The sequence below is a fragment of the Danaus plexippus genome (genome assembly GCF_018135715.1).
Source record: "Danaus plexippus chromosome 3 unlocalized genomic scaffold, MEX_DaPlex mxdp_30, whole genome shotgun sequence".
Classification (NCBI taxonomy): Eukaryota; Metazoa; Arthropoda; class Insecta; order Lepidoptera; family Nymphalidae; genus Danaus; species Danaus plexippus.
Window position 1 is genome coordinate 800927 of NW_026869845.1, and position 26601 is coordinate 827527.

General features: G+C 33.4%; 3 protein-coding genes across 3 annotated transcripts; 2 read left to right on the plus strand and 1 right to left on the minus strand.

The window, feature by feature from the left end:
- Positions 1 to 33: 33 nt before the first annotated feature.
- Positions 34 to 11830, minus strand: LOC116779702 (uncharacterized). Its single transcript, XM_032674105.2, has 9 exons — positions 11434 to 11830; positions 10021 to 10167; positions 8934 to 9029; positions 7108 to 7224; positions 6452 to 6527; positions 6301 to 6364; positions 5696 to 5797; positions 5572 to 5630; positions 34 to 5490 (listed from the first exon to the last, which is right to left on the minus strand). The coding sequence occupies exons 1-9, from the start codon at positions 11718 to 11720 to the stop codon at positions 2407 to 2409; spliced, it is 4032 nt and encodes a 1343-aa protein (XP_032529996.2). The 5' UTR covers positions 11721 to 11830; the 3' UTR covers positions 34 to 2406.
- Positions 11831 to 12512: 682 nt separating this feature from the next.
- Positions 12513 to 17629, plus strand: LOC116767126 (zinc finger protein 845-like). Its single transcript, XM_061526913.1, has 2 exons — positions 12513 to 12884; positions 13109 to 17629. The coding sequence occupies exons 1-2, from the start codon at positions 12773 to 12775 to the stop codon at positions 16627 to 16629; spliced, it is 3633 nt and encodes a 1210-aa protein (XP_061382897.1). The 5' UTR covers positions 12513 to 12772; the 3' UTR covers positions 16630 to 17629.
- A 1695-nt stretch (positions 17630 to 19324) lies between these two features.
- On the plus strand, positions 19325 to 25395 carry LOC116766529 (exostosin-3). The gene is made up of 9 exons (XM_032656418.2): positions 19325 to 19597; positions 20110 to 20235; positions 20724 to 21235; positions 21312 to 21608; positions 21936 to 22944; positions 23089 to 23291; positions 23836 to 23937; positions 24362 to 24536; positions 25131 to 25395. Exons 1-9 carry the CDS (start codon positions 19475 to 19477, stop codon positions 25338 to 25340), a joined length of 2757 nt encoding a protein of 918 aa, XP_032512309.1. The 5' UTR covers positions 19325 to 19474; the 3' UTR covers positions 25341 to 25395.
- Positions 25396 to 26601: the final 1206 nt, after the last annotated feature.

Sequence of the window (26601 nt, forward strand, 5' to 3'; positions counted from 1 at the left end):
TATATATAATGATATAATGAATGAAATAACGGATCCATGGTACCATTTATTATCACTGCATAGCAAATGGTGTAAATCAACATCCATAATACTAATCAACAACATGGATATCTTCTTAAAATATATTTAAAACCTTATACAAATATCATACATTCATAAAAATATTTAGAAATAAAAACAATAATAATCAAACAACCAACATAATTGTTATAAAATAATGTGTCATGTTCTCATACGTCTACAAAATTTATATATGTATTTACAAAACAAATAGTAACAAATCTCCATCATATGGCTGATTTAAGTTTTTAATTGTCAAAACTCACTGACAATATATATTTTTTTAAAGTTTACACTCTGTGGATCTATTGATTCATCTATACAATTGCACATAATTGACAATGTTATATATATTAAATCGTTTGCTACAAAAAAATTTTTACATAACTATTATTAAAATGTATTTTGTGTTTGATTTAAACATATCATTTTAAAACTCAATATAAATTCACGCGTACTGAACTAATTTACTTAGTACATAAGTGAGTCGGTTTAGTGAATATTATTTGTTATTGAGAAATTAAATTCAAATGGAAATATTATTTGTAATAAAATGAAACATGTGGTAAAATTATAATTGAATCATAGTGATATAATGTAGCATTATTATTTTAATTTGAATAATACAAATACACCATATTCTTGGTATATTTACATGCGATTTAAAAAGAAATTAGACGTATGATGGTTGTTACAGTCGGTGATAAAAAATTGTTATTCAGTAAACGTCTCGTATAAAATAACATAAATTATTTACAAAACACATACTAAACTAATTATGAGAGGTCTGATTGAAAATGTTTCAACTATTAAAAACCTTAACCTATAAATGTAGGTATGGCATATTTTAATTCAATAAGACCTCATAAAGACTAACTTTTAACATCATAATATATGAACATTGACACAGTACACTTAGAATTATAAGGTACAAGACTATATTGGTAAATTGTACCAAATTGGAATATACAGATGTTTATATCGCTGCCTTACTTCGAGACAACATTGGAAATTGTTATTTCACGATTCAAAATATCTATAAACTTTTAACAGTCTTCGGTTTCACTTACATTTATGTATATCCCTGTCGAATCAGTGTCTCATTTGTACTAGCGTTAACGATCGAACTACTAAGCCTGCATATTAATTCATCGTATTCATTTAGGCACAATTACTAGGAAATAAATAAAAGTCAAACGTCAATTTAATGTTAAATGATTTATAAAAAAATTATTAGATTGTAGATAATGTAAAAATATTTGTTATATTGATTTATGAAGCTTCAACAAAATATTTAACAATTAGATTGAAAATAACAGTCCGATATTTTAAGGTCTATCTTGACCGTAAACGAGGAAGTCGACCAATAAGAATTTGAACGTATTCAATACAACCGATGCTGTGCAAATGATTTCAATAAATACTAATTCAACAAAAATGTTTGCAGCCGAATCTTCAACGATCTCAACAATATTATAATAATTTTCAATGTGGTATTCACATAAGCTCACTGCGGCCGTATAGGGCGTGTTATAACTCATCATCACATCAGATGCGATTTTATAAATTTAGCGTATAAGAGAATAACTCCTATTCGATAATAAAATATATTAAAATCTTTGTGCTGACTTACAATAAATTCATTTTTTATAAACTATATACTAATATACATTCTTCTTAAGAAAACCAATTATTTATAGATCGCGTTGCACGCTTTGCGTGACGGATTGGTCTGCTTAATTATATCCACGTAGCTAATTATATTATCCAGAAGGTATACATCAGCTAGCGATTTACGTTTTAATAAAACTATTAAACACTACATACATTAAGTATCAAAATTTCGATGTGTAACATTATTATACAATGAGCTTACATATTGTCATGAAGCACGAACTCTACCGATTCAAGTATTAAATTTGGCCCCGACAACTAAAATGAAAACTACCTTCATATTACGATGTTTCTATTTAGAATTTGAGATTTCCAATATTAATTTAAATACAAATTCTATCATAGGCCTACAGAAAATTACTGCTTTCGAATCGTACTTAATTAGTGATATAAATTTTAAAAGAAAAAAATCTCATTGTTTTTTACTTAGTCTAGTAAAATGGAGATATCACTTCGCTAAAAAACATTTCTATCACATCATTGTGGTGCATTGTATTGACTCAAATATATGGGAGTGTGCGATACTTCTTCGAACTATATGCTGCAATAATAATTGTTGCCTTCACTGAAGGCATATAAAACATTGTACTCTATAAGATATCCAATACGTGATATCAGGCTGTACAAAAATGAAGCTAACCTTATTTCTAACTGGTGATAACGATTTGCCGACTAGAGGTCAACATATGGAGCAGTATCTATTTTGTCGAGGTCAGCCAATAGATCTGCGGCTGGCGTTAGAGGACCTAGTATTTCGTCAAGTGGGGACGTCAAGGCTTGGTCATTTTCAACCGGTTGCCTAATCTGATTAGAGCACATGTCAACCGAGTTTCCGTTAATGAGAAAGTCTCTGTTGGTGTAACTAAAAACACTGCGATCTTCCGCTAATTGTGGTGTAGATGGCACGGATTTTGAAGATATACCGTTCGATACACTGGAATAATTTTCGGAAGCGAAGAGATCTCTAGCGTGCCGTGGATCTATTTGTAAGTTCGAAGCCGTTCGCTTATAAGGCAATGGCGTACTTGGTACGGAACGTGATGCGTAGTATTTATTTTTTTCTGTTACCAAATCAGATAAATCAAATTCTATGCTGTTTGTACGTTTCAAGAACTCTTCCACATTCTCTGAAGCCGTCGAGTCATTGGGAAACGACTCATTGAATTGTTCACCCCTTTCGAGTAAGTCTTCTCCGCTGGCCATAAGGGAGCTCCTATCGAGCAATTCTTCCCCGCTAGGTATAAGTGAACTTAACTGTTCATCTATCAGAATTTGTTGTTCGGGTAAAGGATCACAACCGTTAGTTAGGGTGTCGCTGGAGTTTAATATGTTATTACTCGTGCCACCGTTAAGTACGTCATTGCTGCTATCAATAGCGTCGTATATTTTATCTAGAGTCTCAGGATTGAGTCCTGCCCTAGATATATCACATGTGTCAGCTAAAGAACCAAAATCGCAAAACTCATTCGGTACTGGTGTAGGTGGGACGGAACCGACTGGTGTATTGTTGTAGCTCAACAAGCCAATGTTTATGGTTGCCTGTTTCAATGGTACCGATTGTGACCTAAAAGATGTGTCGTGAGCTATTCTATAACCCGTTACAGGCTCCTGAAAAAATTGACTCACTTCACTGGACAACGGATCTGCTGATAATGGTTGTGGCATTTCACCATTAACATTCTCTCGAAACGTATTTGACACAAAGCACATATTACTGGTGCCATTTGGTATAACGGAATTTTGTATCATTTGTTGTTTAAAGTGTGGTAGGAGGTTGGGCGATGGAGGTGCTGACATTGGTTGGCAATATTTTATATTCTGCCCACCCAAAGAAGACTTCGGCAGGAATTTCTGATCATTTGGTATTGCGAATTGTTTAGTGCCAGTCTCATTTACACCGAGTGACAAAATGGTACGTCTCTTTCTATTGTTGTGTTTAGGTATTGGTCTAGAACAATAGCGTGACCTTGGCACCGGAGTATTTCTTGGACTGACAAAAGGACTTGCTGCCATGCTATGTGAAATAGGAGATGTTTGCAAGGAACCACCCATTATAATAGGTTTATTCGTTTTAGTTGGACTGTGCCCTCGTTGTCCAAAACCTAAAGGAGACTTTGAATTAAAATTCCCAGGAGAATGACATCCATCGGATATAGGTACGAAATCGTATTGTTGTGTTCTAGTAGTTGGACTTTGTGGTTCCGTATGACTGTTACCATTGTAAAGATGAGAACCAGTCGCTGTTGTCATCACCTGAGTGTGTGAATTCTCTGGGGCACAAGCGGAAATTCCGTTTTCACTTGGAATATTATCACATTTTTTCCTTACATTATTTTCATTTTCGTTTGAGCCATTGGAACCGTTTATCATTTCCATAACGTTGCTTAGTGGCCTAAATGCTCCGTCCGATATTGAACTCTTATTAACATGTGTTTCGTGATTATTATTAATCGGAGTTTGTTTTTCTTGATTTAATAATAAATTCTGTGTATTGGACCCACTTTTCAAATTCTTAGCTAATAGTTCTCGCAGTTGCGATATTTTTTCACTTTTCCCTTGACTATGTTCGTCGTGTGGGTCCTGACTTGTTTCTAAAAAAGTCGTATTTTCGTTCTGATTAGATTTTGCTGGTATATCTGTGTCACCATCGCGATGATGGAAGTATTGCATTAATTCTTCCTCGTGTTCCTGGCTATTGCCCTCATTGAGATAATCGTCTAAATCGTGTTTATCGATATTACAGATGCTAATAACTCGTTCACGGTTCAGTATCTCAGAATGTTTTTCCCCACAGATCATTCCCGTAATAATATTGATGCCATTAATACCACAACAGGTATCGGGCGCCGCGGAGTGGTCGTGCTCGTTCCTCTCCGGAGACGACCCCTTCGTTCTCATGTGTGACGACTTTCTCAGTTTAGTTCGATTGTGTTTAGGCGTCGGAGCCTTCACCGACCGTGTCGGACTCGCCGCCTCCTGTTCCTCCCGGGCCAGCGCCGCGGCGGTGCTTTTGGACCGGTTCGTTAAGTTTTTTGGATCCTTTAAAAAAGCAACCTCGGAACGTGCCGATTCCGCCCCTGTCGATGATGACGTCGACGCGTCCGCAGCGGCGACCTGTCTCGGTGCCGCCAACTTACCGCCCAGTATCTCAGCGGCACGCATCTTCTTAGGCAAGTATTCCGTGCGCGGAAATTCTTCTGGCGGCTGGTGGACGGCTCGCGTGTCAGTTTGTGACGAGCGAGGGGAGCTAGCTTGAGTCTCGCTCTGATACGTCTCCAAGATTAACTTCTTCCCAGGCAGCGGAAGACGGGCGGTCGGAGCCGGAGGGTCCGGGGGACGGCGACGTTGCCACTCTGTGCGCTCGGTGGACAGGTCGAGGGAAACATCACTGCTGAGGTTAATCGGTACGTTGTGGGCCGTGTCCGGAAGAGTAAGGTCGCGTGGTGCATATGGCGGTTCGAAGACGTAAGGATCGGGCCGGTAATCGTGTACTGGGATGGCGGGCGGGTGCGGTGGTGGGGGATGAGGGTGTGGGGGAAGAGGATGGGGGGGGTGAGCACGAGGTGGCGCCGCATAGGGAAAGGCCGGCCGTACATCATAAACGGGCATGTAAGCCGGCTGATAGCCGTACGATTCGGGCACCAGTTCGCTCTCATGTTTCACTGTGGGATGGCTTACGTATGAAGTGGACGGCGGCGATTCCCCGGCGACTTCTTGCCCCTTGTTCTTTTTCGGTCGACCCACCGTACCCTGCGTCTGGAGATAAAACGAGTTCGATTATCCAAAAAAAATATAAATAGATTTTGATGTGGGTTAAATTATAATGTTTAATCATACCTGTAGCTTTCTTTTTAACTGTTGTTTCATTAACTGTGGTCCCGGTGGTTCATCAGATCCTAAAAGATAAGGTTGCCGTTAGACCTTGCTGAGTATTCAATAAACCATAAGGCTTCGTACATACCATGCGTTTGCGGCGGCGGTGTGGCGCTGGTCGGACCGGGCGGGGCGCGCATCGCGCTTAACAGGTGACGAGATAACTCCGATATGTTCATGAACTTAACGCCTGAAATTTTAGGTACTATTACTATTATACTATGAAGTTGGAATATCGTTATTACGAAACATATTTTTGAAAACAATTTTTAACACGAGCTAAAAATTGATTATATACATGTTCACTAACAGAAATGACATGAAAATGGCAATGTGAATTTTATGGATCATGTGATAATAAAAATTAATATATTTTTGATTTGGGAAATAAGATAAGCGTCCTACTCTCTGCTGCAACTGCTTATTTGTTGTTATCTGCGTCTGTTTCTGATTTTGATGGAAAAAAAAATATTTTTTTTCCATCCATCAACCATGATAAGTTCAGTTCGTGTTTCAAGTCGAGAAAATCTCATACACCGACTGTGACGAGAACGGTTTTGATAAGCGATTTCTTTAATGGATTTAATTATAATATATATATACACCTATTATTTTTCTGCGATTGCATCAAGAGATCCAAGGTTCTATCTTAAAGCTCTGTGCCTGCATAGTAGTAACAGAAAATAAACTTACCCAATTTAGATTCAGCCCAATCACAAATGATTCTTTCATTTTCTCTTGAAGGCACACTTGGTTCCTTGAAGATGAAACAAAATTTTACGTACACTCATCCAAACATAAAACTTATGTAAATTTTATAAGAATTTCAATGATTTTTCCATACCTTGGTCGATTCACCCAAATTTGGCAACTGTGGCACTTCAAGTTTAACTTTCTTCCGGAGACCAGCGTAACAGTATCTGGTTTTAATAAAAAACATATTATATTTACTTAATCATAATGATGGTAATTAAATATATCAAAAAAATAGGAAGAAAATAATTATTAAAGCTAGTTTCTGTTATGTTGAATTATATTTCTTGTCTAAAAGAATTTAAACAACGATATGATAGTTGAAATAAGACTGAAGTATGTCATTTTGGAATGTCCAAAATGCTATATGTCGAAAATGTCCAAGCCTCATGTCAAGTGAGTCTGCTAGGTAGGAGATGGGACAATAATTTAGTTTAGGATCATGTTTGCAAAATGTATGGGTAAGTATTATCTTTCCATATTTCTAATTTTGGCATAATGGCATAGCAGTTATAAAGGTAACCTCACGATCCTGATATTTATACCCGACCGGACAAAAATGTGTGTGATAATTAAATTTGCCTAATTCAGAGGAAAGCATTGTTGGGAGAAACATGCATATGTTGAGGTAAATATAAATGTGATTATGGCAACAACTTGGAGAGATTAAAGCCCAAAAACCTTTGCTAACTGGGTATGAAAATATATTATTCGGCGGTTTTATGGGCACATTAATTTGACTGATACCTTGAATTGCCGCGCGTTCCCAACCGGCGCGGGCGCACACTAGGATACACCTGCTTCATGACTTTGCCGAAATCAGCGGTCGATAGTGGTTTCATATTGCTGGTCATACAATGAGCTCTAGAAGTATGAAATTAAAAAAAACCTTAATATTTTCATATATATATAAAAAAAAAATGAAAAAAATATATCTTTATATATAAACATTAAAACACAGCTTGCTTGTTACGATGTTGCATTTAAATTATTGAAAATCCTTTATAATGAATGAGTCGATTAATATCGTGTTGAATGGATCCGTGTTTCGTCATTTGTAATAAATTAAGAATCTCGAAAACTTCGTCAGTTTTATGTTGCGGGTGGATCTGACAATAGAGATCGAGACTGTTTATTAAAATAAAATTATTTATTGATTTATTAACCGACATACAAAGTAGAAGAAATTAAATATATTCTGAATGTTAATATGCAACTCCGTCATTTTTATTCAATCTGATGGAGTTACATCTAGGGATTGTAGATATAAAATCATTTTTATTTACATTCGGTCATTGTAAATTTCTGTTTCTTTGAGGTCCTAACAAACTTTTATTATTCTTCTGTAATCAATAGAACTTGGATACTGATATTAAAGAACGAGAGGTAGTTATGCCCTAAATATTCAATCAATCTTATGATAATGTAGCCTTAAATTCTTGTAAGTTAAAATGAGAATAATATTTTGACAAATATAAAGATAGTATCCTTATAAAAATCTTATAACATATGTTAACATTTTTATATCGAAAATATTAAAACGTCCAAATATTGATACGTAAAAGTCACTTTGACAGTGACGTCACTTCGTACCCAACAAAGCGATATCTTTTGAATTTTTTTTTTTTGCAGTGCCGCTGATAATTCAGCCCTTGATAATAGATAAAACCGCGTGATGACATTGAATCGAAGATTACGAACAGGCGGCGATGATAAAAATACCATTATTAGATAATTTTCGGCTTTTTATATTAATCTATTTAATATTTGAAAAAAAAAAAACACTTGTCAATTTCCAAAGAGGTTATACTATGGATTGAGACCTTTTGTATACTTTCACTGTTACTATTAACATAATATATTGTTTTGAACATCGCAACAATTTGAATAACAAATGATAATATTTTCAAGAGTTCTTCTCTACATTTAAATAAGACTATATTGTTAACAGATTTAAGTCGTTATTTGTATTTCAATATAAATTATATAGCAAACTAAAATTATTAATGAGATTTGATAAAGTATTTAAAAAAAGTTAATCTCAATGATAACTGTATGAAATAAACGTTATTCTAAATAGGTTTGTATATAATTATTTATTTTTAAACAATATACAAAAAGTTTTTTTTTATTATTAATTAGTTTCTAAAGATTGCATGTAAATCTTTCTCCTCATTTTTGTAGTTTTTGTGTGGGCGTTGACCTTGAACTTCTCCGTATTTTCATACGAGTAATTGCTCATTATTGGCCGTTACGTAATCTATGTCAAGATATTTTTAGTAATCAAAGATACGTTTACGTTTTTAATTACAATAAAATAAAAAGAAGAATTATAGGCCTTTTTTGCATGAAAAATAACAATATTTTCTATATTTAGGTAAATTCTTCAGTACATAACTTTGATACTGAAGGTTTTATGTTTTACGGTGAAAAATCGTATTAGGCACAGGACTTAGGGTATGTTCGTAAGATTTGAACTTGGTTGACTTTTTATTGCTATGACAATCAAATGTACATTTGAAATATGACTTCGTAAATATAAATAAATAAATATATATATTGTATTAACTTACATGTATTCATCGTAAACATCTTGTTTTGGCAACGAAACGTCAGGATCAACCTCCAAGTGTGTTTGTATCCACGTTACAGTCTGCTGTAGTTCGGCTCTGGAATCAAAATTATCAAAATATAAGTTTTAAAAACTATTCTATGATTCAACGAATTCCTAGTCACATTGGCGGAATAAATTGTATATATTTTGCACGTATAAAGGCAATCAAATATAAAATTGCATTGATTTTGAACAATATTAAGAGGTCTAAATAAAAAAAAATTTGGACATTAATACTTGACTTACCGCCGCAACAAAATACTTTATTTATAAAAGATCAATTAACCTCTACATTCTTAACATAAGTTCGCATCGTTACTTCATACGGGGCGTTTAATTAATAAACTTTCAAACGTAGTATCAACTTAGGTCTATGAACGAAAAACGGTAAGCGGTAACTGGTAGTAGGGTTACCAAAAACTGACATAAAGCGAGTTCTCTTATAATTTTTAGTGATTCAAACTTAATAGATAAAAAAAGTTTGACACGTTAATATCACGAAAGATAATACTCCCATATGCGCTATCTAGTTTTTGCTAAAATAATCGGCAAGGGAGCTTTGGAGAAAAGAGTTTTCATAGAAGAATAACAACTTGGTTGCCTGGAAGATATCGCTGTTTAGCGATAATTCCGCCAAGATTGTGCATTTTTAATTTTTATCTACTATAATTCTAATAGGTGTTAATTTATGCGTGTATAATAAAGATTACTTTTATTATTATTTATAACAATAACTTTTAAGAATTATTAGTATTAATTAATTTTTAATTGACATTCAAAGATGACGAGGAGACTGCTTATTTATAACACCTCTCTTGTATTTCATTGATAAAATATACCACTGCGACAGTCTTTGAGTGCTAAAATAAACTTTAAGCATAGTAAATTTTGTCAATTCTTCAATAAATTTCGTAAGTTTTAGAGAAAATAAGATTTTTCGTGATATAGATCAGATTTAATAGTTATTTTATAGTCAATTTCAATCTGATTATAATAATAGTAGTTGGATTAAAATTAATGAATTTTCTTAAGTTACTTATACAGACCTGGAGCCCAGCGGATTGACTGGCTGTTTGAGGGGATCGTGTGGAGGTACACCGGTTGGTAGACGGAGATAAAGCAACAATCTCTCCGCACCACTGAGACCCTCTACAGCTTCCAACAATTGTGACACTCTTTGACGGCCCTCTTGACTGGAAATTTTCACTTCATGACTTCAGGATGACGCATCATACTATTAACGTAGTAGGAACGTGTCAGGACCGACATGCAACGTGATATTCTCTACTATGTTATATACTGATCAGTAACGGAAAGATCTAGTGGGCATAGTCTCATGTTTTTAAATACAAATATATATATTTTTTTGCCTGACACATTCTTGCTACGGTCAATTTACAGACATTGTGGTAAGTAGAGTCCTTAAACACCATAATTTTTAGAGTTTGTGTATAGAAATCATTATCTTTAATGTTGCTTCGCAATGTCAAATAACAAAATCTTTTAAAATTGTACATTATTGTTAGAAAAAATTCTGAATTTGAAAGATTTGTGCCGGACTTGAGCAGATAAATAAAAATAATGAGTTTTTTTAAAATAATAAATGGCATTTCGGATGCTAATTTTTAACTCATGTTAGTATATAAATTATGAATGAAGCCTTATTTCGATGGAATAGTTTAAAAATTTAGAAATACAGTGCTTACTTTTTTTTATACAAATAATTTCTGACATATTTGCAAGCGTTTAATCTGTATACAACAAAATCATGTAAACGAAACAGATATTAGGCAAGAGTTTGGCGAGCTTCGACCCTGTTAAGATATATCAAGTCAACAAAGTGAAAAATGGGTTCGATGACCAAAAAAATGACACAAATAATCTGTAATGGCCCTCTCAGCTTGCAACATAGTAAGAATTGTATATGAGTTTCATTTAATTTTGTTGTTTATGGTATGCATAAAGTTTTAAGAAACAGTGGTGCAAATAATCCTACAATTTTTGAGATACTTAATATAATTTTAGAAAATGTACAATAAGAATTAAATTAATGGTTTTTAATATTTTTCTATAATTAATTTTGAGCCTCGATGTATGTTATCTACAAATAATATCTAATTCTATGGATTCATACAAGACTTGTTTTACAATTTTTTATATGAAATTTTTAAATTATTAAAATCAAGAACTGTTACTAGTATTAAATAAAATCAAATATTTTGTTTTGTGATATGGCTATAAAATATTTATGCAAAATATTTAGGCTTATTGAGTAAAATTTTGTATGAGATTATGGATTAATGTATATAAATTGTTAATTTGAATGTTATTTAAAAAAATATGAGATGTTGTTTTTATCATGTCTATAAATTTTATAGAAGAAAAACTGCGGCAGAGCGTATAACAAACTAATTGTCATGTAAAATACATCGATTCGGTAAACCATAAATATTAAATACCTGAGTGTGTTCTCGACTATTTGTTGCATGGAAGCTATTTTGCTGGAGTCCATTTTTGACTCCTTACCGCCGAGTGGATGGACATCGGTGTCCGTGGCACTCGATGGTCCAGGAACGACGCTAGGATCGACGACACTTTCTTTATTGTAAGACGCAGTTTGCCTATGTTTTGGATGATTGACATTTTCCCGATGAAGTTTCGCGTCATCTACTAATTCTCGCTCAGATTTAACATTCTTTGAATTATCGTCACTAGACCAAGGTTGAAACGGAGTTGAACTATCCATTCTAACCAAAACAATTTACAAAGATTTGTATATTTGATTTCATATTGGAACTTTTAAACATAATTTATTATGCGTAACAAAACTCCATTTTCTTGACAAATGACATTTGATCAGCTGTGCGGAGAGGAAAAGGGGGTGATGGAGTTAGTAGATTAAAAACCATAAAATGGTGACCCTGGCTTTGATATTGAAGAGGTAATTTCTTTTCAAGTTATAAAATAAAAAGTTACGAGAAACTACTTTTTGGTGTACCTAATTAAAAAACGATTGTCTTATATCGATAAAGCAGTTTGTGTTGTATACTGCTCTAAGTATGATGATATAAAGTGTAAAAGCATTTTTTTATTTTTATTGAAGGGTGAAAGCGGCTTTTTTAAATTATCTACAAGATAAATTAATTATTATAAACCTCGAATGTAACGGTAAAGAAATACTGTATATAATTGAAAAATCATCACTTTATTACATCTTTATAAAATTCCAGACAAGATTATTTTGGGTACAATATTTTTGATCAAATACATTTTTACATTAAAGTCATAAAATTTAATAATGTTAAATTTTAATTGGGGTGGTAACTGAAAAATCTATTCTATTTAAATTTTTAGTTAATTGTTGTTTGTTATTATAATATAATAGATACAGTATCTTAAAATTAAACATGACTCCTTATTGATTTACATATTAAACAAATCGCCTATTTTCATCATAAATTGAAAATAAATTGAATGTGATCTTAAGCAAAAATATTATTATGTTTGAAGTTGCCTGTCAAATTGAGTTTTCGTTAATGATGCTTATTATTATTTTGAATTAGGGTAATAATGTTTGGAAAATATGTTTTAAAATGTTTGAATTTGCAGTGCAAATATACATTAAAGAATGGTGTTCCATAAAATATTCCGAATTCAATTATTGAATCTTAAAACAAAATTAGAACTAAATTTTCTCACAGATCAAAATATAAACGCCTAATTTAAAAATATTCGAAAACAAATCAAATTAATGCAAATATTTTATAAAAATACAAAGAATATTAATGTATTATAAAAATGGCTGATGAAATCGAAATTGAAGAACATGATGTTTTAGAAAACCCTCGTATCAAACGGATTTTTCCTGATTTATCAATACTTAAAAAAGAAATAGGTGATAATGATGTCTGTAAGTATTACTTATTATAATTAATCTACACAAAAGATTTATGCATTGATGTTATGACATAAAAATATACATAAGATACATTAGTTATATTATAAAATTACAAAATAACTATAACAGTAAAATGTTGTACTATTTATATATCATGAAGGTGCTATCATCACTCACAGGCACTGTTTTTCCAAAATTATTTATCATACATTTGGTAACCAACTCTGATTTTTTAGATGATGGATGTCATGAATCTTCAAAAAGCAGTATTGCTGAAAACTCGATGACAACAATAAATGACAAAAACCAGGGAAGATGTAAATCAGAATCAAATGAGAAAAGTATTATATTTGGCACAAAAAACCCTATCAGCGGACCCAAAAGACAAAAATTGGAGCTTCATCTTAGAAAACCAAAAGTCTGTTTGCAAAATATTTCAATATCTTTAAATAAAAATCCAAACTTTTGTAAAACATGTTCAATTGTGTTTCCGAGAACGGAGTCCTACAATGAACACAGATTATATACACATAGATTACCGATAAATGAAGATTGCAATAGTGTCAGTAAAAACTTTGAGTGTAACGAATGCAATGTAACATTTGTGAACTACGGTAACTTGAGTAGACATAGGAGGAATATTCATTCAATTCATGAAAACCGCAAATATAACGACAAAACTATAACTGGGGTTAATGTTATGGTGAAAATTAATAATACAAATTTTAACTCATTACCAGAAAGTAATCTTAAAGAGTGCTTTCACTGTGACATGCTGTTCAAAACACAACAATCGCTTATAGACCATCTGTATGACGTCTTGGATTCGAGGAAGACGCAGAGTTCACAAATTAAACCAGTTAATGAATCTGAAGGGAGGGGTGATCAAAATAAGCAACCCCGAAAAGATATTGATCAAGAACAATATAAAAATATTGTTGAAATGACCCAACATGTCATGATATTCAGATGTCCTATATGCTCGTACTGCTTTAATGAGTGGGAATTCTATGAAGCGCATATGATAAAGAAGCATAATGTATCTAAAGTGAAAGAAACAAGCATGGTGCCATACAAACCTAGCTGTAAATTCTGTAATTTACAATACTCAAATTACAAATCATACAACACACATTTGCATAAAAGACACAAAAATAAAATTTTACAAAGAGTAAGGAAACAAAGCTCCAATAAAATCAATAAATCCATTGTAAAAAAGACATTGTTGGATCTCAAAAGACAAGATCATATAAGGCATCAAGTCGGTCAGATATATGATGAAAGGAGATTTGATAACGTAAAAGCTTTAAGTGGAGAGCAATTAAGTACTATCAAAACTGATGTTAAAGTTGTGGCGCATCAGACAATTCTATTCAGATGTTCACAATGTAATATACATTTCCTGACGAGTGCTGCAGCAAAAGATCACACAGAGCATTCTTCTTTAGATGATTCTGAGTGTACAGTTTGTGACAGACAATTCAAAATTAAGGATATCAATATACATATGGAACAACATAAATATTCAAACTATATAACAGTCAATACATGTAAAGGTAGGGACACACAGGAGGTACTAGAAATACTCCATAAATGTCCATCTTGCGCTGTACATTTTAGTAAAGAAGGGATTTTAAAACATTACACAGTTTGCAAGATGAGTCCATCGAAATCAGCTTATTGCAAAGTATGTGATATTCTTATATCTGAAGATATTAAAACCTCGCATTATGAAGAACATGACAAACAAAGATTAAAGCCCTCCGATTATGAGATCGTTGAATTTAAAAAATTAAAAAGGAGGAACTTTAAAATAAGCAATAAAAGAGGAAAAGGTGGTGTTCCAAAGTATCTGTTCCATCTGATTCAGTGTAATGTTTGTGATTGTAACATATTGAAAGCTCATTATAAATCAGCAATTCACTTTCGCTCTAGCTGTGCACATTTCATAAAATATGTGTGTAAATATTGCGGTCTGGTATTCTCTAACAAATCCATCAACAGCCACAGGAGATTACACCAGAAGTGCAACGATCTGAGCATCAGAGATTTTACGTTTTACGATTTGAAAACCGGCAAGAAGATATTACCGTCGATACCGGTTTTTCCCAAATGCGGTTCATGCGGTAAACACTTTATAAGCAAGTTCGAAGTCAAGAGGCACGTCTGTAACCGATATAACCATTTGAATTGCCCAAAATGTGATATGAAACTGTCACAAACTGCTTACGATCTACATATGCCGTTCCATGATTTGGTTTTGAGTAACGAAGGAATAATTCAAAACCTAACCATCGAAGCAAATGTACCAAGTGCGAGCAACATTAGCGGAAAAAATAATATAAATGCAGTATTTTCTTGTAAAAATTGCATCTTGGCTTTTAATTCATACGACGAGGCCATCGAGCACTGCCACATGCATAGAGATCTTGATGAAATCGTAATTGAAAAAATCGAATGTAAGATATGTGATTTACAATTTGATAAACACCGTTATGATGGACACAAGAAACTTCATGAGGACTTCCCAGCGGCTGGATATAACTACTATACAATGGATGTGCTTTATTTTGGTTCTCACAATGATAAGTGGTTGAAACACGTATTTGGCGAAGATTGTTCGAAGGAGACTGTTAACGATATACTCGAGAACTCCATGTACCGCCATGAGACGAGAGTTAAAATGAGATTACTCCAGCGTGGATCTTCAGGTGTCACAGTGTATAAATGCGAGAAATGTGATCGTTATGTCGACAGTGACGGAATTCACGAGCATTATATCGCTTGTGACCAGAATATTTCTACGAATTATAATGATAACGATGCATATAACGATAATCCAAATAATAGTATCGTTATTTTCAACGGAAAAGAAGACGAAGAAGTTAATAATAGAATATCTAATATGAAGAAATGTTACGTTTTGTACGAATGTAGAATGTGTCACGTGGTGGTGAATAGGAAATGTGAGCATGTTTGTGTTTTTGGTGATTATAAAGACTGCGGAACTTGTGGACTTTTATTCAATGCGAACGATTACGACGCGCACGTAGATAAACACAAACGTCTCAGCAGTTTTCAGGGAAATTATATGAAAGTTATTCTACTCGGAGCCAAAGAGCAAAAGTATCAGAATTCCAAAAACCAGATATCTAAATTCTCAGGCATTGTTTGTGATTATAGTTTTTATAGATGTTTGAATTGTGATGTGTGTGTACGAGATTACAGGAGTACGTTACAACACTATTGTCTCATAGACGCTGCTAAGTCCAAATGTGATTTATGTGATTTACTTTTTGACGAAGGAAAACTTAAAGGCCATTTGAAACTCCACGATACTGATCCATATTTTGTAAAAGACACAATGTTTATACAGAGTTTTGGTACAAAAAAAAATGTTAAAAACCAAATTGAATCTATTGAGAATAACGAAATCAGTACCGTCGTCAGCGGTGACAGTGTTACCAATGCAAAAAATCTCGATCACAACAATGATTCAGAAAGAAAAATAAGTATATATAAATGTAAGTGTGGCTTACACTATCTGTCGGAAGCAACGGCGCAAGTACACTTAGAGAAATGCAAAGGTAAAATTAAACTAAAACAAAGTAAGCAGAACTGTTCAAAATGCGGTCTCCAGTTTTCACCAGATGTATTATTTAAGCATCTTATAGAACATCATGCCAAAAAAGATGTTACTTACAAATACGAAATAATACAGGTTTCTGAACGAGTCGACACTGAGATGGAGTCATAAGTAGAACTATATATTTGTATAGCAATCTCAAGTCAAAATAATATCTAAGACCGGACAAACCAAGTCAGATTATTTGCAATGCCTGCCTATAATATTTGTAATTATTGGTAAAAAAATTTGCTTCGAGTACTTTCCGTGTCACCCTTAACACTTGTTTGTATTTTATACCTATATATAGATGTTAGACAGTTTTTTATTCACAAAACGCGGCACATAATAGTATCAATCTAGGTATTTGAATGGAAAACTGGCAAAACTATGTTTAGTTTGAAAATGAAAACTTGTGATAAAGGATTTAGTGCTGTCACCAAATCCTCTCTAATCCTGTTAACGATCGTATTGCAAAGATTTTATTTTTCATCTATTTTATTCAAAGTCGGTTCAAGGTCCACGAAGAAAAACTTTTCGCTCGTCAGTTAATAGATTTAATTTTTCTTTATATGCTACACTTTCTGCTTCAAAGCGATACACTATAAGAAACGCTTCAACCGAAGAACAACCAAATTGAACTTTTTTTAAATCTAAATTATGTCATGCAAATTATAGTTTATTTTAAATTAAGAACCCTAATTTTTGAGATGTAAAACATTTATTCAAATATCGTAACGACAAAATAAGTTTTGTTTAAAAAAGTACATTAAAGTATTTTTTATCCATTAAATATTAAATATATCGATTAAATTAGAATAATATTTTTCACCTTAAATGACTCAGGGCTTAAAAAATTCTTATGTTATTGCTAATTATCAATATTTTAATATATAAAAAGATTATTTGGAAATATAGATTATATAAGAGTAATATAAGTCAATAAGTCACTACTTTGTAAGAGTTTAATGTAATTCCATAAGCCGTAGTCTAGTAATTAAAACGATTTAATTGCGAATTTTCTTTCGGTTATGTAATTTTGTTTTTTTATATTTATTTAAATTATCAAAAAAAGATACAAATGTATTTTAGTATAAAATGTACATTAGTTGTTGTTTAAGATAAATAATGTTATTTATTTGTTTTCTTATAGAAAATATAGATTATATCCTCGATGTTACTATTATTTGAATTGCCTTTGAAAGAGGTTTTATTATTTAAATGAAACTAGTATTTTTCTGATAAACTACGCGTGATTTATTTTTGTAAAAAACTACATACTCCCGACGTTTCGGGTACTTTTCAGCAACCGTGATCACGTATGTAGTTTTTTACAAAAATAAATCACGCGTAGTTTATCCGAAAAATACTAGTTTCATTTAAATGAATAAAACTCGTGAAAATCTTAGATCTCATTAGGTTTTATTATTTTAAAAAAGTATTGATAGGCAATACACTAGTCTTTTGAATCACGAAACGTCGTGGTTGGACCCAGAATATACTGCCAAAATTTCGTAACAATCAATTGATTAGTTGTTCAGAATCACACAAAATACGAGCAAGTTAAATGTAATAATCTTCAAAAATACAAGACCGTTTTTCTATTTAAAACTAGGATTTTTTTATTTTCCTAAGCATTAAGGAAAGCTTACATAAAAAGAATAATTCTCGAATGTGCTAAACCTTCCTGCCATATTTAAAGGATATCAGATGGTCAGTGTGTGTAGCATTTGAAGTTAAATTTATTGATGTCCAATATCATTGAGCTTTATTTTTGCAAAGTAATGGAAGGTTCCCTTGAATAATAAAAATTGTAAATAAGAATACTTTTCTTTAAATATAATATGCTTATTGATGGCTTGTCACCACTGGCTTTGAGCCTGTTGCAGTCATCTATAAATGCCTTTGGCATAATAAAGTAGTGAGAACTCGTCTTTAGTGGCATAACCGTGGTTCGATCCATATAGGTGGTTATCAAGAGTCATTCAGAAATTTTCTCCAACACTGAATTTATTTCATTAAATAAATAGAAAAATGTTGTTCTTTGCCGGAAAAGGTATTTATGGAGACCTTAAAGAAGTACATTGCAGTTTTTTTTTTTATAAATTTTTTCAAATAATTTTCAAAAGTAATGATAATGTTATATTTGATCAGGGAAGGTAAAAGTTATTTTAATATTGTTGCCATATAGTCCTATACAAAATACTATATTTTTAGAAGCTGCAGATTGCAATAGTAAAACAGTTATAACGACACAAAACCTTTAGTCATATACTTACACAATAAATACGGAAATATTTCTGTTTCCTTAAAATGTATGCTTATGTTTTTAAAAGTGAAAAATTAAAAAAAGTATATTTATCATTAAACTTTATTTAACAAAATAAATAAGAGGATTAATCAAATTGGTATGTCATTATTATTATTAATTCCCAAAAACATCAATGTTACACACGCCTTCTAATAAAAAGATTTGCAAACGTACGTATTTCAGATATTTTCCTCATTTGCTATTAATTTATATAGCCGATGTAGTAACTTTATTTTGAAACATAGCATAATTTGGACCCTTTTTTGTTTTTACGGCAAACGTCGTTCTTGTGGCTTTTCAATCAATATTTAAAGACTTTGTTTACTAAATATTCATATTGTGGAATAAATCAATCGCGTAAAAGCTTATTATAATGGGATAAAATTGGTATTAGATTTTTATTAGTCGAAATTGGTGGGCATAATAATCTGCCACTATCATAATATAATAACAGGTTCGCGATGATATAAATCGAACACAACATATAAGAGTGAAATCTGACTTTGACATTGACATTTATAGTTCTAGTTGTGTATCGCATGAGAGTAGCATAATTTTAAATGTTTATCCAAAATATTTTTATTTAAATTATGCGCAATGAAGAGACCATAAATTTTAATATTATGGTTAATTTTAAAGCGGCATTGTAGTTATTGTTAAATAACAATGATCCTTATACACGAACGAATTTGCCAATGGCTCGGACATTTAAAATTGTCGCGAGTAATTTTAATGGTTACAGTGATTCTATTTGTTGTGCCGCTCTTTACACATTATTATTTGTCTAAGGTAAGGAAGGGTTTCATTAACTTAGTTCTTGATTTAAGAACAATTATGGAGTGTTAACAAGTGAAGCCTCTCATTACTTATCAAAAAAATATTTATTACCTTATATTTTAATGTTATTAAAAGAGTATATAATTTCAATTAACTAAAACCATTTTTTTCGCATCATCTTAGTTTATTGAAAACATATTATGTACTTTTTTTAAGCTAATATATAATGTATACACCATAGCTTGTCTTTATTAATAACATAACGATAATTTATTTAGGATTTAAAAGTAAAGTTCATACTTATGATTTATATGAAAAAAAACAGGATTTATTTAATACATCATTATTAGAGAGATTCCCTGATTGTATAAATCATTATGAAAGTACTGTAACTTTCCCCTCATAAATAAAATTGTTCAATTTTGTATTTAATTAACATTGATAAAGGTTTTTTTTTGTAGTTGTTAATTAATTTAGTTTATTTATATTTTTGACTGGTTCCTAATGAAATATTCTTTTAATAGTATGAATCATCATCAATGACATTGGGTTCCAATAACATGCGACACACGCTAGAAGCCCTCGGAGACTTATCAGCCGTTAATATCGGAGACCTTAAGATAAGGATAGAAGAAATGCTTAGAATTAAGGTATTAATATATATTTAAATTTTTTGAAAAATTGCCTATGCAATTAGAATAACTAAGGAACTATTACTAGCAACTACTATTACTTGCTGGAAATTATTGCTTAAGCATTTGGAGATTTAATCTCTACTGAACTGTGTTTTTCGACACATATAAGTGATTTAAAATTTTCCTCTGCACATTTTATAGTCCTTTAAAATTATCAAATTATTAATAATTACATTGAATTTTTTTTTTTGCAATCCATTTAATACTGACCAGTTTCACGGCATGTAATTTCATTTATGGTTTTATTTTGACAGAAGTAAAAATTTAATGTCTTAAAATGTAAAGACAGCAACAAAATATCCTAGTTTTTTAATCACTTAAACTGTACAGTTACAGAAAACAAACGGATTTACAATAATAATCGAACTTCCCGCTAATAAAATCCATGTCTATTATATTGCTGATGACAGCGTAATGCTATTTTCTAATTGTCATTGTTCAAGGCGTCAGTGTCCACGGAGTTGCGTGAATTAGAAGAACGACGAGGGAAACTGCAAAAAGAAGCAGCAGCCGCTAGTGCAAACGCAGACAGTGTTAAGGCTGAGTATGCACGCGCGACAGCTGAATTACAGAGATTGAGGGTATCCGCAGACCAAGCTCGACTAGCCCAGTTGGAGGCTATACGACGGGATTCCCCTGAACTCGCCCCACCACTGCCAATCTTACCTTCGTCCCCACCACCCATTCTCCCACCTGCTACATCAACATCTGAACTACACTGTCGAATGCATTCTTGCTTTGATCACTCCCGCTGTTCACTAACTTCCGGTTTCCCAGTGTACTTCTATGATCCTGATGTATTCTCTCCTCTCATTGGGGCGGAGGTGGATGGTTTCCTCAAAACCACATTACGACAAACGTTAAGCTACAATTCACACCTTACTCAAAACCCTAATGAAGCATGTGTCTATCTCGTGCTGGTCGGCGAAGGATTTCCTTCTGACAAGACTCAAACGTGAGTTCGGAGATCATTCATATATCTCGATAGTAACAAAAAGTAAAATGTCTGAATATTTTTCTATCTATTTCAGTTCCACGAAAAAGCTGTTGTTGAATGAGACAGCAATCAAAAGTCTGCCATATTGGGGCGGAGACGGGCGTAACCATGTGTTACTAAATCTGGCTCGTCGCGATCTATCCGTCGGTTCCGGAGACGCGTTTCTGGATTCGTCGACTGGTAGAGCGATGATAGCGCAGTCTACGTTTACATTGCAACAGTTCCGGCCAGGATTTGACCTGGTGACACCTCCAGCCCTCGGACCTCCTGGAGGAGACGTATGGTCAGACTGCGCGCCTATGGCACCGGCAAGACGTCTATACATACTTAGGTAGGCAATAAAAATGTTTAATAAACAATTTTGTGACGACAATAAGCCTCAGGACGCAGTGTATTCTACGTACTTCCAGAGTAGTATGGGAAGTACTTATATAATATTTGGTGGTAGATGAAAATAACCAGTCTAACTAACAGACACTTTCATATCGTCCGCCTTTGATCACGGTTTTTTTAAGGTAGTTGAAACGTCGACTAATAATAAAATATGTGAAGTATATCCACAACATAGTCCCATTGAGACGTGTACTCGGGACAGTCGTAGATATATTAAAAGTGCTAAAAGAAATATTTTTTGTATACATTCATAAGCAACGTGCAGTTTTCAGGGTTCACAGACTCCAGCGGCAGGGTCCCACGTAGATGACGATCAGTCACTCATCGAGTCTCTGAGGAAGATGGTCAGCCAGGCTCCTTCTTCTGATGTGTTTCTATTGCAATTCGACTGCGACCCGCCTATCGACAAGCGTGCGGTCCTTCCGATCGGCGACTGGGGGCTCTGCGGCACCGATCGATCGAGACGAGCCGTTCTTAGAGATTCCACTTTCGTATTAATATTGGCACCGGCTGACGGAGATTATGCTTCAACAGCTCTCCTGCAAGCGAGGCTATATGAAGCGCTCCGCTCCGGAGCTATACCCGTCATACTTGGGGGTGATCGTATACAGCTGCCGTATAGCGAAGTTTTAGACTGGCGAAGGGCTACATTATCCCTCCCGAAAGCTCGCGTCACTGAGCTACATTTTCTGCTGAGAGCTCTATCGGATGCAGATTTACTAGCGTTCCGTAGACAGGGACGTTTGTTATGGGAGAGATATTTAAGTTCGGTACAAGCTAGTATGGACTCGCTCCTGGCTACTATACGGACTCGTTTGAACATTCCTCCACATTCAGCGGCACCGACTATGGGTGTGCCGGCGTTCAATGACACCTTCTATCCACCGAAAATTGAACCGCCGGCCGTGGACACTGAGCCCGAAGAGACCCTCGGGCCTTTAGAAGCTCCTTATCCGAGTCCGGCCTATAGACGTAATTACTCGGTGTCTCTATTAAACGGTTACGAACTGTGGAATGACTGGGGAGAGCCGTTCGCACTGTTTCCTCAATTGCCTTGGGATCCGCCGGTAACATCGGAAGCCCGGTTCATGGGTTCCGCAGCAGGTTTCCGGCCAATCGGAGCAGGAGCGGGGGGTTCTGGGAAGGAGTTCAGTGAAGCTCTAGGAGGTGACCGGCCGAGGGAGCAGTTCACTATTGTCATCCTCACGTATGAGAGGGAAGCCGTTCTGGCAGCGGCACTGGCGAGGCTCCGGGGTCTACCGTACTTGAATAAGGTACACTACCACTGATGACGTTGACATGGCCTTAAAGTATACGAAATAGATCAGAAAAATAAATTAGATCCGAACTCAGTTGGTTATCACACAACGCGGTTTGTTTATAGCTATCCTATTTGAATCGTATAATCTATCAACCAGGTGGTGGTTGTATGGAACGGAGTGAACCCACCACTCTCGTCCCAGTCGTGGCCGGAGTCGGGCGCGCCGGTGGCGGTGGTGCGGGCTCCTCGCAACTCATTGAACAACCGCTTCCTACCATACAACGTGATCGACACTGAGGCCGTTCTCTGCGTAGACGATGACGCGCATTTGAGACACGATGAGATAGTCTTCGCGTTTAGGTAAGAACCGGTGGAATTTGGAAGGCCAGAAATATTTTTGGCCTTAGCTGAAGTCAATGTCATTATCATTTAGGTTAGGTTACATTTGTCATAACATTTGTTGTCAAAAGTGGACTTAACCTCAGCTAACATCAACGTGATAAGGTTAGTTATATACTGACTTAATGTCAGATTAATCATACGACAAAGGAGCCTATTTCTAATAGTTTCTGCCAAACACAGGGTCATATTAAAAAGTCATGTTAGTTGAGCGAAATTTACTGCTTAAGAACATAAACTCAATGTTACTACTTGAAGTCGCTTTGTTATAGACGAACTTAAAAATCTAGAACCTTTATTGAAAGATGTTTAGTTATTTAATTGATATTTATTCTGTATGAAAGCTAGAGGTACTTAGTGGGCTGTTCTTGAGTGAAGGGATTCAGTCATAGTGAATTTGATATCAGAGGAGAGGGGGAACAAAATGATTAATATTAAAATGACTTCATAATGAATGCTATATATATATAATAGGTGTATTTATAATATGCATTCATCTCAACAGAGTCTGGCGTGAACATCGCGATCGTATAGTGGGCTTCCCTGGGAGGTACCACGCGTGGGATCTCAACTTCAATAATGGATTCCTTTACAACTCTAACTACAGGTAACAGATTATAAAACGATATTCAAACAATCTAGGTACTGAAACTGCCTGAATAGAGAAAATACTGTTGCATTTTCAGTATAAATGTATTACTTATAGTATTTTTACTGTAATATAATTGAAAAATTTCCCTCACAAAAATTTTCTTAGTCCTTAAAAAATTTTGGTCTTAATGACATGAAAAAGAATTTTGCTTATCGAGATTCCAGGTACTAACCAAAAAAAAAAACAAAATCGCAGCGCACAGTCGGTTATCTATAAAAGGTTAATTTTGTTTAACAAAAACCATAATTTCAATTTACGCTCACATAATACCAGCACTTTTTGAACCAATACGAAACGCACTGTCATTTCCATGGTTCCCTACGTCCTCAGTGGCCAAATTAGAAGCTTCTTAAACTGTATTTAAATGTGCACATTGCAGTTGTGAGCTGAGTATGGTGTTGACCGGGGCGGCGTTCGTGCACCGTTACTATTTGTGGTCGTACTGGCGTCTGCTGCCCGCCGCTGTCCGGGACTACGTCGACCAGTACATGAACTGCGAGGACATCGCTATGAACTTCCTAGTGGCTCACATCACGAGAAAACCGCCGGTCAAGGTTCGATTTTTGATATATATATAAATATGTTGAGATCTGAAGAGATCTGGATGAAATCTGTTTAGATTTGTAATATAGATTATAAAATAAATGATTTATGATCAGGTATTTGTTGTTATCTTTCTATATCTTGATTCTTCATTAATATTTACAGAAAAATTCTTATAAATACTTTTATAAATTTTTATTCCAATTTTTTTCTCATTTTCAAGAGTCAATTTAGCAATATTCTGCTTTAATTTATATATATTGCGAATTGACTTGTTTTTTTGAATTTTTTTATGTAGCAATACATACTTTTTTATAATGATTTCATTTTAGCATCTATAATATGTAGGGTGCTTAGTTCATTATGCTGATTAATAGCTCGGTATCTTAGTTGGCACTGTGCCTAGGACACCATGTTCATGTTATAATAGCATTAGATCAAATGAAGAAGCTTAACAGCTCTATTTTTTAAATAAATAGCGTAGTTTGTGCCAAAAAAATTTTTGTTCGTACAAGCTAGGAACTGCTAAGAGTTACATTTATTCTGCCAATGTGTAAACAAATAAGTTTATCAAAAAGTTTTTATATATTTTTATTTTTTACCAGGTGACATCTCGTTGGACGTTCCGTTGTCCTGGTTGCCCTGTGACGCTGTCAGCGGACGAGACCCATTTTCACGAGCGACACAAATGCATTCAGTTCTTCTCCCAGGTGTTTGGTTACACTCCACTTCTGTCGACACAGTACAGAGCTGATTCCGTACTTTTCAAGACGAGGATATCACACGACAAGCAGAAGTGCTTTAAATTCATTTAAATTGTACGCGAATCAATATCAGAATGGTTGTAATTAAGTATATTTTTTATGCCAATAGATACTTTTTTTTTAAACAGTGTGTTCAGAAATTTCATAAACTAATTTTGATATCAACCATCATATTATATTTTGTTTTGAATTATATTATTTTTAAGTTTATAAGAATGAGATGTACATATATATTTTATTTAACATCCGAAATGTGTTTGTTCTGTTTAAAAAAATTACTAGGAACGGTTTGTAAGGAAAGTTTCAAATTGAGAGTGTTCACTGTTTCTCTAAATAGCACAGAAAAATGTTTTACACACCAGTGTCTCATAATGTCTCATCATGAAAACAACATGGCTTGCTCCTATATCACAATTTTCACTTTAATATTTTTGTTATAAACCCGGTTTTATATTTCAAAAAGAAAAACTATTAATGGATATTATTAATAATTTTAAAACGGATCTGTTGAGAACTATCTGTCAATGTAATGTCATTTTTATATCAACTTATTTCTATATGTAGAAAGTGTTGTGCTCTTTTCCTAGATAATTTATAATGTTATGTAATATTGTTAGAATTCACCTCATAAGCCACTTTAATGATGCATTAAGACAAGCTTTATAAATTCCATGAGGTTTTAAAAACACTTACTAGTTAAATCTTTAGTATTTTTCTAACAAATCGACTAACAATTTGAGAATAGTAGCATTTATATCTTTTGTTCGAACAACTCCAACAATGATTTGATTTAAATGAATTCTCGTCATATTATTTCTCTAATTAAAATATATAGTTTTATTTTACTATTAAAATATTTATTTTTGTATGTAATATATTATCATTAAGAATTATTCAAAGATATAAAATGGATTTTGAATACATTGTAATTTTATTCATTTCGGTTATCTGCGTATATTATCGAATTTTTTCAATAGAAAAATTTTTAAGCAATATTTAAGTCTCTATAAAATATAAGACTGAATAACTTTCAAGTTGCAGCTGAAGTGGCTTTGTTATGATTTAAGAATTAACTGTAAATATACTAATTACACATAAAATTATTTCATGTAAGTTTTCAAAGAATCAATATATGACTATTTATACAATGATTTTATAGATTTTTTTTAAATTTTTGTTTCACAATACATAATATTATAATCATTATTTTTTTTTATTTCGAAAGCCTTAATTGTTGAAGTAAACAATTATTGACATAATCAGTATGGAATATATTAAAAATACTGTCATGTAGCAAAATATAAGTTTAAAA